The following is a 13,608-nucleotide window of genomic DNA, read 5'->3' as shown; positions in this document are numbered from 1 at the left end:
GTAATTGTTTCAGGTCAATTGTAGATTTTTTACACAAAGTTTATCAATTTAATTAATTGCCCTCCAGCCTATAGCTCACCACTTAGATGAACAGCCTTTACTGACATACAGGGTTGGTAAGCAGGCTTGACCAGTCTTCTATACTTCTGGGTGGAGAGCTAGGCTAGCCCGTCTTCTGCAACCCCCTAGTTGTTACCAAGGTCCATCTATCAATGTGATGGGTCAGTCAGGAAGAAAGGGGCAGCCTCCAATACATCCGAAGTGTTGAAGCATTCATATTAGAACACTGTGGCTTTCAGCACTACAAGAGAACTCCTAAGCTGGCCATAGATTGGTCGAAATTCTGCAAGGAATTGTGGCTCCCTTGGTTCGATAGAAGTCAATTGTTCGATCGACCTCTCTCAAATGTGGACAAGCTGGAAAAATGTTGCCAATCAGCATCTGCAGCCGCTGATCAGTATATTCTGACAGTGAAAAGTCATTTGTGCGGATGGAGAATATAAATGAATAAAATTAAACTTTACTGGCATCCTTCAAAATTATTTTATCTGCATTTAGAGAACGTAAAATTCTGTGTGCCCAGGGTTCACACAAACAGGCCAAAGCCTTTTAACTTTGTAATGACACCCGCAGCGGTTTGCAGAGAGCAGTGTGAACTGCTTGCGGGGGAGATGCAATGCGCGAACATGTAAAAGAATTGCGCAGGTTCCCGCATTGGAGTAGTCTTAACCCAGGCTGAATGTGTAAGCACCAGGGTGGATAAAAATCAATAATTAAAAAAAAAATAATCGAATTTATACATACTACCATCAAAGTAAATTTAAATAAAGGGGTTTGAACAGCATATAGGTTTTGGGAGTAGGTTTAATGACCCCGATCAGCTTCCAGTCCTTCTAAATGCTGGACTTTCTAATAAGAAATCTCACCACTGGCTAATTTCCTGCAAACTGTGCTTAAATAGCAGCTAGTCATCTTTGCCAAGAGAGAAAGAACAATTTTTAATAGCTGGCCTAATGGGAAAGCCTTAAAGTTTCACCTTTGGGAGCATCTTACACGCTACGCCCATTTTTAGGGTGTAACATGCTCCAGCAGTTCAACCCCTGTGACAACAGGAAGAGGATCCTCTCCACGCACCCACGGTCAGAATTTAAAAATAGCACGGCTGTGCGGGGCTTTGCCCACACAACTGCGTCATTCATTCATCAAGTACCATCTGCCACCATGGCAGCCAGCTTGTACTTGTCAATGAACTGTGAGGGCATTGGTGAGTACTCTTCTAGGTTCATTGATCTTCCTGCACTTTAGTAACTGTCTGCCTGTATGGGCAGACCGCTATATTGAGAGTCTGCAGGAGCCTCACATTGCACCTGTAATCTACTGATCATGAGTGCAATGCTTTCTAGGCTCCGGCCGGAAAAAATATTAAATGCCTATTCTGTTTTTCTTCTCTAGAAATATCTTCCATTAGCATTTTTCCCAAAAGATTAACTGTCAAAGGTGAGCCTTTAAAATTAAAGTATTTGCACAGAGCTACACCTGCTGGTTGCAACAAATATCATATCCATGTTGCAATAATTCATATTTACTTCATAAGAAAATATTATCCTTTATAATCTAAAATAGAACTTAAGGCCTCTTTCACACGGCCGCTCCGGTTTTTTGCTCCGCTGCGGGACTTTTTTTTTTTCACGGAGCGGATGACACTTGTGTCATCAGCTCCGTATGTCCGCATATCATCCCATCCGTTTGCGGAATGATATACGGACATAATGTAAGTCTATGGCCATTGCGGATGTCAGCGGATGACACCGCTGACATCCGATTTTGCTTCCTTTCCGTTTTTTGAATGGAGGAAAAATAGGGTTCTGTTCCGTTGCAAAAAACGGAACAGAACTGAAAGGAAGAAAATCGGATGTCAGCGGATGGTATTCCACTGACATCCGCAATGCCATAGACTTACATTATGTCTGTAAATCATCCGCAAAAAAATAGGATGATTTGCGGACATACGGAGCGCGCCCATGTGAAAGGGCCCTAAAACCATAAACTTCCATATGAAATGAGAAATTATGGCAGCGTTTAGGTACATGCTTCTATGAATCGAACCAAACAGTAGTGTAGGGCTCTGCAGTGACCCGTCCAGTTTTTTATACAAATTTAAAGCACATCTAAACCCCAAAAACAATTAAAAAAAACTCCAGGGGAAAAAAAAAGGCTGTGCCCACACTGCAAAACCCAAATTTTTTTAGTTTGTCATAAAATTTTGCAAACAGGTAATTTTTCTCCTTCACTGATGGGCACTAATGAGGCTTGCTGCAATGGTCACTGTTGGGGCTGCACGGACAATAAGGACACGGGTGATCAGTGCCCTAGATTATCAGTGTACATGTCCACTTTCACACTTGCCAGTTACTGGCTCTCTCCTCTTCTCAAGCGGAGACAGTTTGAGGAAAGGAACGCCGATAACCAGCAAGCATGTTTACATTGTGATCAGCTGTGATTGGAATCACATGGTAAAGAACCACTGTGATTGGCTCTTTACCCAGATTTGTGTTCAGCTTTCTCTGACGGACACAGCGATCATAGAGCGCACCGCAGTGGGCACACGGTTCTGGGAGAAGGTCAATAGACACCCTTCCAGAACTGGATGACCGCGCTGTAACCATCATTTGGCTATAGCACGCTCGGCAAATGATTAAATATGAATTTGTTTTTAATCATTGCAGTTCAAATGCTGGGATTTCAGCAACTGGAAAACCTCAGATACGTCATATATTGGCTTAGGGGTGCAGGGATACACAAGGCCAAAGCTGGTGAAGAGGCAAGGCCTGGTTGGTTTCCGATACGTCATATATTGGCTTAGGGGTGCAGGGATACACAAGGCCAAAGCTGGTGAAGAGGCAAGGCCTGGTTGGTTTCTGGGACTTGTAGTTCCTCAGGGGGCAGACAGATCCTTGTTTAGCTGCCACTGTTCACAAGGTGCGGCTGTGTTGGTCTTTTTTTCTTCTTTATTTTAGCAGCTGGAGGGCTTCAGGTTAGAAACCCCAGGTTTTAGAGCCATAGTTATAGTTACATGCGGCTGGAGATAATAGCTGTTCAGCAGGTGGTAGACCCAATATCGGCATGCCGCTTGAGGAAAATGCATGGCTAGCGTGCTTTCGTGTTTATCAGGAAGACATTTTTTTATGAGACATTTACATTATATAGGACTGCTGTTCTTTATTCCTTTTATGCACTTTATAGATTGGAAGATTTTCGCTCTGATGAATATCTAGAAATTAGGAAGTGCAGTCAGGAGAAAAGAATAAAATCTGAAAAGGGACAACCACTGAGTGACACTAATGATCCGAAAGTTTTATTACAGGTATTTATGTATTGCCATCAATTTATGGAGCGCTTTACATAATGTACATTAACATAAGCCCCCCACCTCAAGGAGCTTACATCTAAGGATCCTATCTCCCCTGCCTACACACACATAGTAAAGTTCAATTTAGACTGGTCCCAATTAGATTTATTTACAATGGGCGCATGCTCGTGTTGAACGGATGAGCTCAACTCTTAAGAGAAGCTTTATTCTTTATGACCATGCAGGGCAGTGGTAACAGGAGGGTGAGAAGCTGGGCTAAGGCATGGGCAGGCAATGCAAGATACTATTTGGCTATAGTGATCAGCAGAGCAGCAGAACAACAATGCAAATTTAAAGGTGCAGTAATTAGAAATGGCATGATGTGCATGCTGGGATTTGTAGCTCGCAGATAGCTGTGAGCTTTCACTTTGGTATCAAGTAGAAATAAGGCATTGGTCTATGCTTGCTGGGGAATGTAGTTCCTTAGCAACTGCAGAGCCAGTCTAGCCACAGCTGGCCTAAAGGCATGCTTCCATACTGTGCTCAGTGACAAATCACCTCTGCCTCCGGAGGTGAACGAAGACTGATGACTGCGCTCTCCGCAGACCAAACTCTGCTGCTGTAATGCATCTCCTTAACCCCGTGAGAAGAGGCGCGTCCCATGAACCCGCCGCCGGAGCGAAGACAGCTAGTTACTATGAGCAGTTTGCTTTAATTAACAGAAATTAATTAGCCATTTTGCAAGCACTTGTTTAACAGCTTTGCTAAACATTAATGCCACTGATAATTCCTGCTGATTAGCAGGTCCCATAATTAGCAGCGGAGGAACAGAGGGAGGACGGCACGGCACCTGTACGCCCACTAATCAGGGATCTGGCTGCCGTTCGAGCCAGCAACGCCGCTGCAAACCTGGCTGCTTAAACGCTTTGGAAACATCCCAGAACTCTTCTCTCCTGCGGAGATCAACTAACAGGCACTGGTCATCCTGGATAGCCAAGGACACAGTTAACAAAACGAGGGTCTTACCTGGAAGAAGCCGGGGGGAATGGGTCCTCCTGGCATCCCATCGCTGGGAGGAATGTTGCCAAGAACTGGGCTCGGGGCGGCTGCCGCACTCTGTGGAAGGAAACAAATATTTTGTGATTAACAGAAGCTCTACAGGGTCTACAGTTTATCAGCTACTCCAAGCGTTGGCCTGCACTGCCCTACAGCAACCGGGAGGGAATTTTCTAATGTATAATAAGGGCTGTCATGGAGCAAAATGTGTGCGAAGTATCAGGTGGAAGCTGCAGTTTCCAAGGGTGCATGCAATTCCTGGGACGGGGATGTATCTTGCAGTGAACCAGGTACAGCTTTACTTCACCAGAACTAGGACGCATCTAGGAAATGGGGGGTGCAGTTTCCAGCTGAGGCTTCTCACACATTAGGTTTTAATACTGAATTACGGTACACATAAAGGCAAGTTTTTACTCCAGTTATTTAATGAAAAAAATCACAAAAAAAAAAAAAATCATTAGTATCTTGCTCTGTACTTATATTAGGTTTCCCTATACAGCAAGTCTCAAAAAGAAAGGGAGGGTCAACATAGTTAATTAGGTCAGAAACTACAACACTGAAAAATGCTACCAGTCTAAAGCCTGGGACACACTGTTAAGTTTACTTTTTGTTCAACCCAACAGGGCTAGAAAACAAAAAAACAAAAAAAAAAAACTGACAGCTCCAGAGGAGCCGCTGTACTAACAATCCAATTTTAGTACAGCGATCCCCCCTGCTGGGATAGTGTGTTCTGACAGGGGGGCGGCCCTCCAGCCATAACACCCTGGTCAGCCATTGGCTGAGAGCGCTGATCAAGAGCCGATCGGCAGACCTTTTTCGGTCATGCCCCATTGAGCCGGCCTCTCCCAGACTGGCTGCAGTACACACAGGCCGAATGTCAGCCTGTTTCTAATGAACTGGTAGAGGCCGTCCGACATTCAGTGTACTAGGCTTTACATTGGCAGCTTGCTGGCAGAGTAATAATGTCATTACCATTCTGCTGTCCAACTAGGTCAGTGACCAAGCAGTAGTGCTTAAATGATCTAGATCACTTTTTTTCCACCCCCTAAAATTTTGGAATAGATTAGGGAAGGGTTAAGCCTGTCATACACCGCTCACATTTCTGCTAGATCTGCTGATTTCAAGCAGAGTGGCCCTGTTGGCACCAGCTGGCTGCCAAATGTCATCTGAAAAATTGGAGGAGCCAGATGGAAAATTGTAGGCTGAACAACAAATGCACCCTATTCGATGCACACTGAAGTACTCAGACAACTAGAAGATGTCCACCATTTTAATATAATCCAACCAGGAGATACATCTATCCATGCTGTTTACATTGCATGGCAGGGCCGAATGGGAGAAACCTATACCTGTATGGTTAGCCTTAAGCTAGGTACACATGGAAGTTTTTTAATTCAACCAACAGGTTGGGAAAAAAAAAAAAAAAAAAGTAAAAACAACCAATTCTGGCATCCACACAAGTGAGGAGGATGCAGGAATCGCCCTCTGCCAGGACACTATTACCATGCTGATTCAGTGCTTCAGCCAACTGGCTGAAAGCCATTGATTGAAGGTGGTTTTCCAGCAGGTCCATTCAACAAATGCCGATAGATCACTTCTGTTAAACAGGGAGGGTTTCACACAGATCAAAATTTGTCCGATCCCTGCTGAACTTCAGTCCGTGTGTACCCAGCTTGAGAACCCTGGTCAAATTTTTATAGCTGTGTACACAATGGGAAGAAAAACTCCCTCCATTTGCATTGGTGATTGGTTTTAGGAGGCAGAAAAAAAACCATCACTTGCGCAATCAGGAGAGGAGCATTTCAGCAGGACAAAAAAAAAACACACGAGAAACATGCAAACGTGTTTAAGTGCTAGGAACGTTAAGCACTTGAGTGTTCACTTACTTTAATGGCCAAAATAAATTCAATTTCTGTCCAATGAATTGAATGAACGCCCAAGCACTTGACACACCTAAACGAGTTTTGCAAAGACGCAGCTTTGCCTCTGCCAGGAGAAAAGCGTTTAGAAGAGCTGAGCAAACGCCCAATATGCATGGGATCCAATGAGTGAATTTCTTTACACCACGGCTGCCAAGGGACTAAAGAACCCCGAATGTGAGAGTAGTGACTTCAACAAAAGTTCTTCTCACCTAAAAGGTCTTTTTGAAACATTTATTGGTTAAAAGCATCAGATACAACCAACATGTTTCAGGGGGGAAAAAAAATAAAGTCTCCCCCTTCTTCAGGGTTTTAGCAGCCAGTAATTAAATAACAGAATACACAAATAGATCTGTGTTGAGGCTAGAAGACTGCTGTCTCCTGACAGTACACAGCTGGCTGCCTACAGTTTCGTCAGGAGACGCTCGTATTCTTTAAGCCTCAACACAGGTCCCTTTCTGCATTTAGGTGTGATTTTATTAATATCTCCTGCTCACGCTTTGAAGAGGGGGGGGGGGGGATTTTTTCCCCTGAAAGGGATTGGTTGTATCTGATGCTCTTAAGCCTAGTACACACGATGAGATTATCGAACGAATGATCATCAATTTTTTTCCCATGCTACTCTTTATATCAAAAATGAAGAGGGTATTAAAGATAGAAAAATTCACGTACGACAGAATAAAAATTTGGAAGTGATGTATTGTATTGGGATTGTATTTTCGGATGGAAACTGTACTGATTGAAAACGAAAATCGTATGGTCTGATATTGAGAAAAAACTGGAGATGAACTTTTGTAGTCGGCGCTCCTCCATACACATCCAAGAATATATCTGGTGAGCATCTGCTTGTATCCCTGTCAGAGGACCAGAATGGCATCTAACTACATCAGGCTTCAATCATGGATTGGCTTCTTTTAAAAAAGAGGAACTTTACAAAAGATCTATCAGAACCAATTTTTATATCTGTTGGTCCAGTGCCATCACACACACACACCAAGGGTTTGAAGGGAACATTCCCACCCCGCTGACTTCTTTTATTAATTTGCCAATTTCATTCATATATTTAAAATAGTTGTAACCCTCTAAATTTTTTTTATCCTGTTCCTTTAAAGCATGATCATCAGCACAGTTGCTTGTGTTGTGCAATTTGTCCCTTTCTAGAATATAAAATACCTGGCTGATCCAGCTTGGTGCTGCCCTCCTCTCTGTAATCTGACCAGGTTTATCATGGTTGCTGATCCATGCTACCATGGGGTCAGTTTAAAGGCCTCCATTAGCCCACTGCTCTCCTCTTTCCCCCACTTTCAGCTAGTCTCAGTGCCAATTTGCTCAACCCTTCCGCCCCCCCCCCCCACCCCACTCCTACTGCGACTGCTAGAATAATAACTACAGCTATAATAACTTTGTTTTATTCCCAGAATCCCCTGTTATGTGCCCCAGTGCACTTGCTTTATAAAAACTCTGCAGCTGCATACCTTCTTCTCCCAGGTTACGTCAGAAGGGGATTCTCAGCCCCTTCCGCTTCAGTTCTCAGATCAGGGGAGGAGAGCAGTGGGCAAGTCACATGAGCGCCAAGTGGCGCTCTGAAATAGGGTATGAAGCTGCAGATTTTTTAAAGCATATGCACTGAGGCACATAATGTAGGGAGATTTGGGCTGGTTCAATAAAAACCGGCTGACGTTCAGCCCATGTGCATGTCAGCCGGCTTCTGTTGGATGACCATGCTGGAAAATCAGCAGCTGACCAGCTCCCATTGGCTGAGAGCGCTGACCGGAGTGTTCTGGAGGGGGCTGTCCGTCAGAACACAACAGCTCAGCAGGGGAGATTGCTGTACTAACATCGGACTGTTCCTACAGCTGATTCAACCGGAGCGGTCAGTTTCTTTCATTCAACCCAGCAGGTTATTATGTACTAGGCTTAACAAAAGGGAATTCTAGAAATAAAAAGAACGTGGCTTTACAACCACATTAAAGGGGCTTGTCAACCTCACCACTGTGGGAAACTCCGACAGATAGGCCTGGCCACTCTCCCTAAATCTTGAAGATGTTCGGAGGAGTTTGAGCTGCTTTTGCTTTCTCTTGGTGTGATGTAGCTCTGGCAAACAATCTAATCATTTATTTCTTTTGGCTTCTGAAGCTGTAGCTGAATCACAATACATATCAGTACAAATTAACAGAGCATGCAGTCTCATCTTGCACAGGAGCTCCGGTTATTTTGAATTACGCCAGTCATGAGAGAATTGTGGCGGCTACCATTGCTGACCTTTAGAATATGCCAGTTGCCTCGATGTCTCTGGATTCTGCACAACAAGCATGCAGAAAATCCGCAACAGAAGTCGCAAACATCTATTCTAGGCCAGCGACTCAAAGCCTGAAGCTAGCCATACATGGCTCGAACTTTGGTCAGTTTAGCGCTTTGTTCCTTTTATTTTTTTACAGGTTCACCTAAAGCAGATTCCATTCACTTTTAGGCCACCAATTCTCTACAAAGGCAGAAACACTCGGTGATGGAGTCACAGCATTAGAAGCTCAGCTGACAAATCATTTACGTAAACGCAGAAAATCCAAGGACAGCCTCTCATCCCACCAAGATCCACAGTAACGTCAAGTACTGTATCACCACATGCGCTATGGGCAGAGAGCCAGATATTGGCTTTACAGAGATCCCTTTCTGTTCCGATGTGCTCAGTTAATGACATTGTACACAAACATGGATGTTACGCAAACCGCTTAAAGGAGACCCATTACACTGCTCACAAATCAGTATGGTCCATACCAGCATCACTAAATCATTTGTGTGTTCATGAAAAATTACCCTTTAAAAAAAAAAAAAAAATAATAGCACTCCTTTATATAATAATGATATCAACATAAAGACATTGCTTCTGACATCCCCATCTAAAACCTGGGTAAACATAACATTCTTAAGCAGAAGCACTGTGGGCATTTCACTGTATTATAGAACACAGAAAAATCACAAATATTAGGCAGGCCATACATGGTTGGAATCTCCTGCTGAATCAGCTGAGATTCAAACCATGGGCAGGCTGAATGTACCAAGTTGATTAATTAGTCAACTTGGTTACAACCAACATGCCGGGTTCTACCTGTGATTATCGCTAGCAGCTGCTATAGCCGCTAGCAATAATCACCGTCTTCTCCAGGTGGGGATGGCTTACTTCCTGGTTTCCTGCCTAGGAAAATTATGTCATACAACCCAGGATCTATCAGGAGGGGAGGACAGGAGGTGGTGTTTTCTCAGCTAAACATACTCTCCTGCATGCATGCTTGAGCTAAGGGCAGATGGTTTCAAGAAAGTAAAGTGCTACATGAATCATTTGCCCTTACTCAAGATGGCCACAGCCGGAATTGCTAGGGGGTTGTCTTCAAAGTAATTCTTCAACAAAATAAAGCACGGACTGTCCATTCACACTGGTACGACTTGTCGCTCCGACTTAGAAAAAGGGTCCTGTACTACTTCGGGGCGACCTCGGAGCGACTTGCATAGACATTCATTTTATGAAGTCCGTGCAAGTCGCGGTGCACGTGACTTCACAGGTCGCCCCAAAAGTCGTGTCGCTTCAGTGTGAACCGGCACGGAGACACGGATGGAGGAGTTTGCTCTAAATATTTAAAAATGTATTAAATTGTGTTTTTTGTTTGCGGTGCTCAGATGCAGTGAAGATCCGTTTTAACATAAAAAGACACACACAGATGGATATTTTGTGTGAATGGAGGTCCCATAGATGCATGCTTTACAATCCCCAGATTTTACAACCTTTGTTCGACAACATCCTTCTGTATAGGTTTTCAAGGTCAATGTACAGAAGCCATTGGATCAGCATGACAGTCAAGCAGTTCGCATTGCTTAGAAGCAGAATACCGTGGCTACCTCCATAGTCTCTCAATTTCATCTCAGTAAGAAATGAGAAGGACTAGAAATAAAACATTAAAATCTTATGTACAGTTTAGATGTACTTCGCACTGCAAAGTGCCCTGGAAAAATCCATAAAATGGTGGCAACCACCATGCAGGTCTACCCATCGACTTCTGCACCCTTTAAGGTTCAGCGCAGTTAAGTCCAAATGAGGACACGATATGGCTGTAACTGACAAAATGTAACAGCTGTAGATGAATAGAATAATGAATGGGATTTCATAAAGGTGATCTTAACAAGGAAGACATGGAGAGTTCAATATGTCCAGCCTCGAGGGGAAACAGAAGAGTGATGTGAGAGCGATCTTTAAATATGTAAAGTGTTCAAATAAGGTTTCAGCTGGAAGAATTTTTTATACATTGAGCTGTAAGACACTGAAAAGCTCAGACTACTTAAAAGCGGCAATGTTTTTTCCAAAGAGCGGTACATGCTAAATTCGCGACCAGCACCTGTCCACCAAGGGTAATTGGCACTGGGCGATCCATACCATACTGGAGCACATTGACCTCCAAAGTCCAATCGTAGCCATTCTGTATGGTGCTTGGGCATGATGCAGCATACAATTCCGTGGCCCACTTGAAGATGTGGGCTCGGACTTTGTTCAGTTGGACTCAGACAGTACACATCTGTGTAGGCAGAGGTGATGTAAGCATGCTCAGACTTGGCACAATGTGAGAGCAGACCAATGGGGAAGTGGGGACAATCACTTATTCTGACTCTGTAGTGACTACTACTTGGATAAAAGGGGAATGAGTGCTTAGTGTCCAGAGAACTGCAACTTCTAATGTAAAGTTCATTAACATTTTATTAAAAAGTAACATTTACATCAAGCCAACGCGTTTCGGGGGATAGACTCACCCTTCTTCAGGGCCAGCAAACAAAACTAGCACTGAAGAAGAGAGAGTCTGTTCCCCTGAAACATGTTGGCTTGATGTACATGTTGCTACTTTAATAAATGTCTATGAACCATACTTTAGAAGCTGCAATTCTCTGGAAACCGAATACTTCTTCCTTTTTATTCAATTCTACACGCAGAAACTCCTGTAAAGTCGCACAAGAGGGCACATCGCCTCTATCCATCACTGGGCACTGTCCACCGGAAGGCAACCCTCCCTTTTTGCCCACATGAATACCCACCCGGGACCAGTGACCATTCAGTCCATCCAGGGCAGTCTCCAACACAAGCTACAATACTTGATAATACATTGATAATGGATAGTTAAAATGGCATAAATATTTGACACGTTTCTCAGAATCCATTCTTCCTGAAGATGTATGAGAAATGTACATATAAAAAAGGTATGCGATCAGTAACACATGTATGGGGCCATGCCTCACCCAAACCAGAGGAGACCACGGTGGATAAAAACTGCAGGAAACAACCACTCCGCAACAACCTTGCTGATTCACTAAAACGGAGTTCTCAAAGCGTCCATGTACTTGTTCAGAACATATAAACCTGCTGTTTAATCAGGGCAATGTTGCTCAAAGTATAGCAACCACTTCATTGCTACAACTATATTTTGTTAGTGGCTAGCGTTAGTGTCCATGTCACCACCACCTCCCAAGATCACTGATTGCTGCATCATCCACTTTGGTGTCAAGAACACAAAAGTCTCTAGAGCAGAGGAATCATTGTAAATTGCACACCCAGATTTAGAACAGATAGAAAACCTGGCGTGAACACCGGTCACCTCTCTTCAGCTGTGTGAGGTCAATGCATATTCAACTAGTACAAATTTCCACACCTCATCTTATGCCAACACCGATCACCCAAAATTCCCCATTGTCATCTGGGCAAAGGCTTCTATGAAAAAAGGCAGACAAGGTGACCACTTTAAAGGCCCACAACGATATAATTGGATGGAAAAAAAAAAATTGCATTTGGAGCGATTGTCCGATAATCTATTCATTCGTACACAGCTTCTGGGACCTGATCACATCAGATTATGCGAAAATATCCGAAGGGACATGTGCAAATATTTTTCTTGTACGATAACAGAACAAAGGATTTTTGTGTAACGAAAAAAAAATAAAAAATACTGTGACCAAGACCACGTATTGCTCAGAAATGAAAGAATACATTACATACCTTCTGAAGTGGTATTCTGTCATATGAGAATTTTAGTAACTTTAGTAACCTATTGGTGTTCAATATGAAACTAGCATGCGCAAAAACAAAAAATAAAAATAACAGACAATCAATCGTCTGGTATTCTCATTGTGTGTATCTAGGCTTAAGGTGTGTGAACCCGGCACCACTAACAATTAGAACTCTCACCAAAACCACTAATTCGATAAAATTTTAGAGCAAGTTTGAATGTAAAGCTGGTCATACACCAGCGGAATTTCACTGAAAAATATTATTATTATTATTATTATTATTATGTCTTTGGAACATTCAATTTTCCAATAATTATTCAGATCAAACAGATGATTGTTTTCTACTGTAGTGGCATGAAGAACTCGAAAGAAAAGTCTAAAGTGGGGGTACACACTAGTAGAAAATCAGCTAAAAATTCCCATCCGAGGTAAAATGGTACGATTTTCAGCTAGTGTGTACACAACGTTCAGCAGCCGATGCCGATATTTTCCCATTTTCCCCAGCACGACCAAATTGTTTGTGTATGCAGAACGTCCGCGAAAAATCTGATACGAAAGACCGCGCATGATCTGAAATTGCTGACGACCCAGACGACTAGGAAAAAAAGTCCCCAAAAAAAAAAAAAGGGATCTCCAGTCTTAAAGCCTAGTACACATGATGATGATGATGATGATGATGATGATGATGATGTCGTCAGACAAATTATCGTCCATTTTTTTGCATGCTGGTCTCATATCAAAAAGAAGAGGTTGCTAAAGTTACAAAAATGATCGTACAATAGAATAAAACCGAATTCGCAGCCTTCCCGCATCGCAATAGTGTGACCCGAGCCTAAAAGTGATGTAATGTGTTGTAGTGTAATATAATGTATTCTTTCTTTTCTGAGCATGAATGGTCTTCGCTCTTCCAATTTTTTTTCCGGATGAAAATCATTCATTCTGGTATCGTACGAGAAGAATTTGTGTGTTCGTCCCTTTAGATAATTTCACATGAACTGTCTTGATCGGCTCTTGATGGCTATGTACCAACAATCAAGACCATTGTGCGATCCCTTAGAAAGCAGTATTTTTCGGCGCATTTTCTGATTGTGTGTACTAACTAGGCTTTTAGTGCCGACATGTTGATACATCAGGCCCTTGGTATTTTTGCTGTCAGCTTGCGTTGTTTTAGGCTAGTATGTACACAGCTTTTACAACAGTCAACCAGCAGGGGGAGCTCCGGGATCAAATCTGGAACTCAAGCTC

At 43.0% G+C, this 13,608-nt stretch overlaps 1 protein-coding gene across 4 annotated transcripts in view; it reads right to left on the bottom strand.

Annotated features, from left to right (window-relative positions):
• The window catches only part of SSBP3 (single stranded DNA binding protein 3), a 116,239-nt gene that overhangs the window by 22,604 nt on the left and 80,027 nt on the right, over window positions 1-13,608 (bottom strand). For all 4 annotated transcript variants that reach the window (XM_082266204.1, XM_082266202.1, XM_082266203.1 and 1 more), the window contains exon 5: window positions 4,376-4,465. In XM_082266204.1, coding sequence (XP_082122330.1) covers window positions 4,376-4,465 — 90 coding nt within the window. The remainder of the gene's footprint in view (window positions 1-4,375; window positions 4,466-13,608) is intronic.

This window comes from Pelophylax lessonae (genome assembly GCF_965119305.1).
Source record: "Pelophylax lessonae genome assembly, chromosome: 8".
In the NCBI taxonomy this organism is placed as follows: Eukaryota; Metazoa; Chordata; class Amphibia; order Anura; family Ranidae; genus Pelophylax; species Pelophylax lessonae.
The sequence above is the reverse complement of the archived record's forward strand: the minus strand, read 5'-3'. Positions and strand labels throughout refer to the sequence as shown.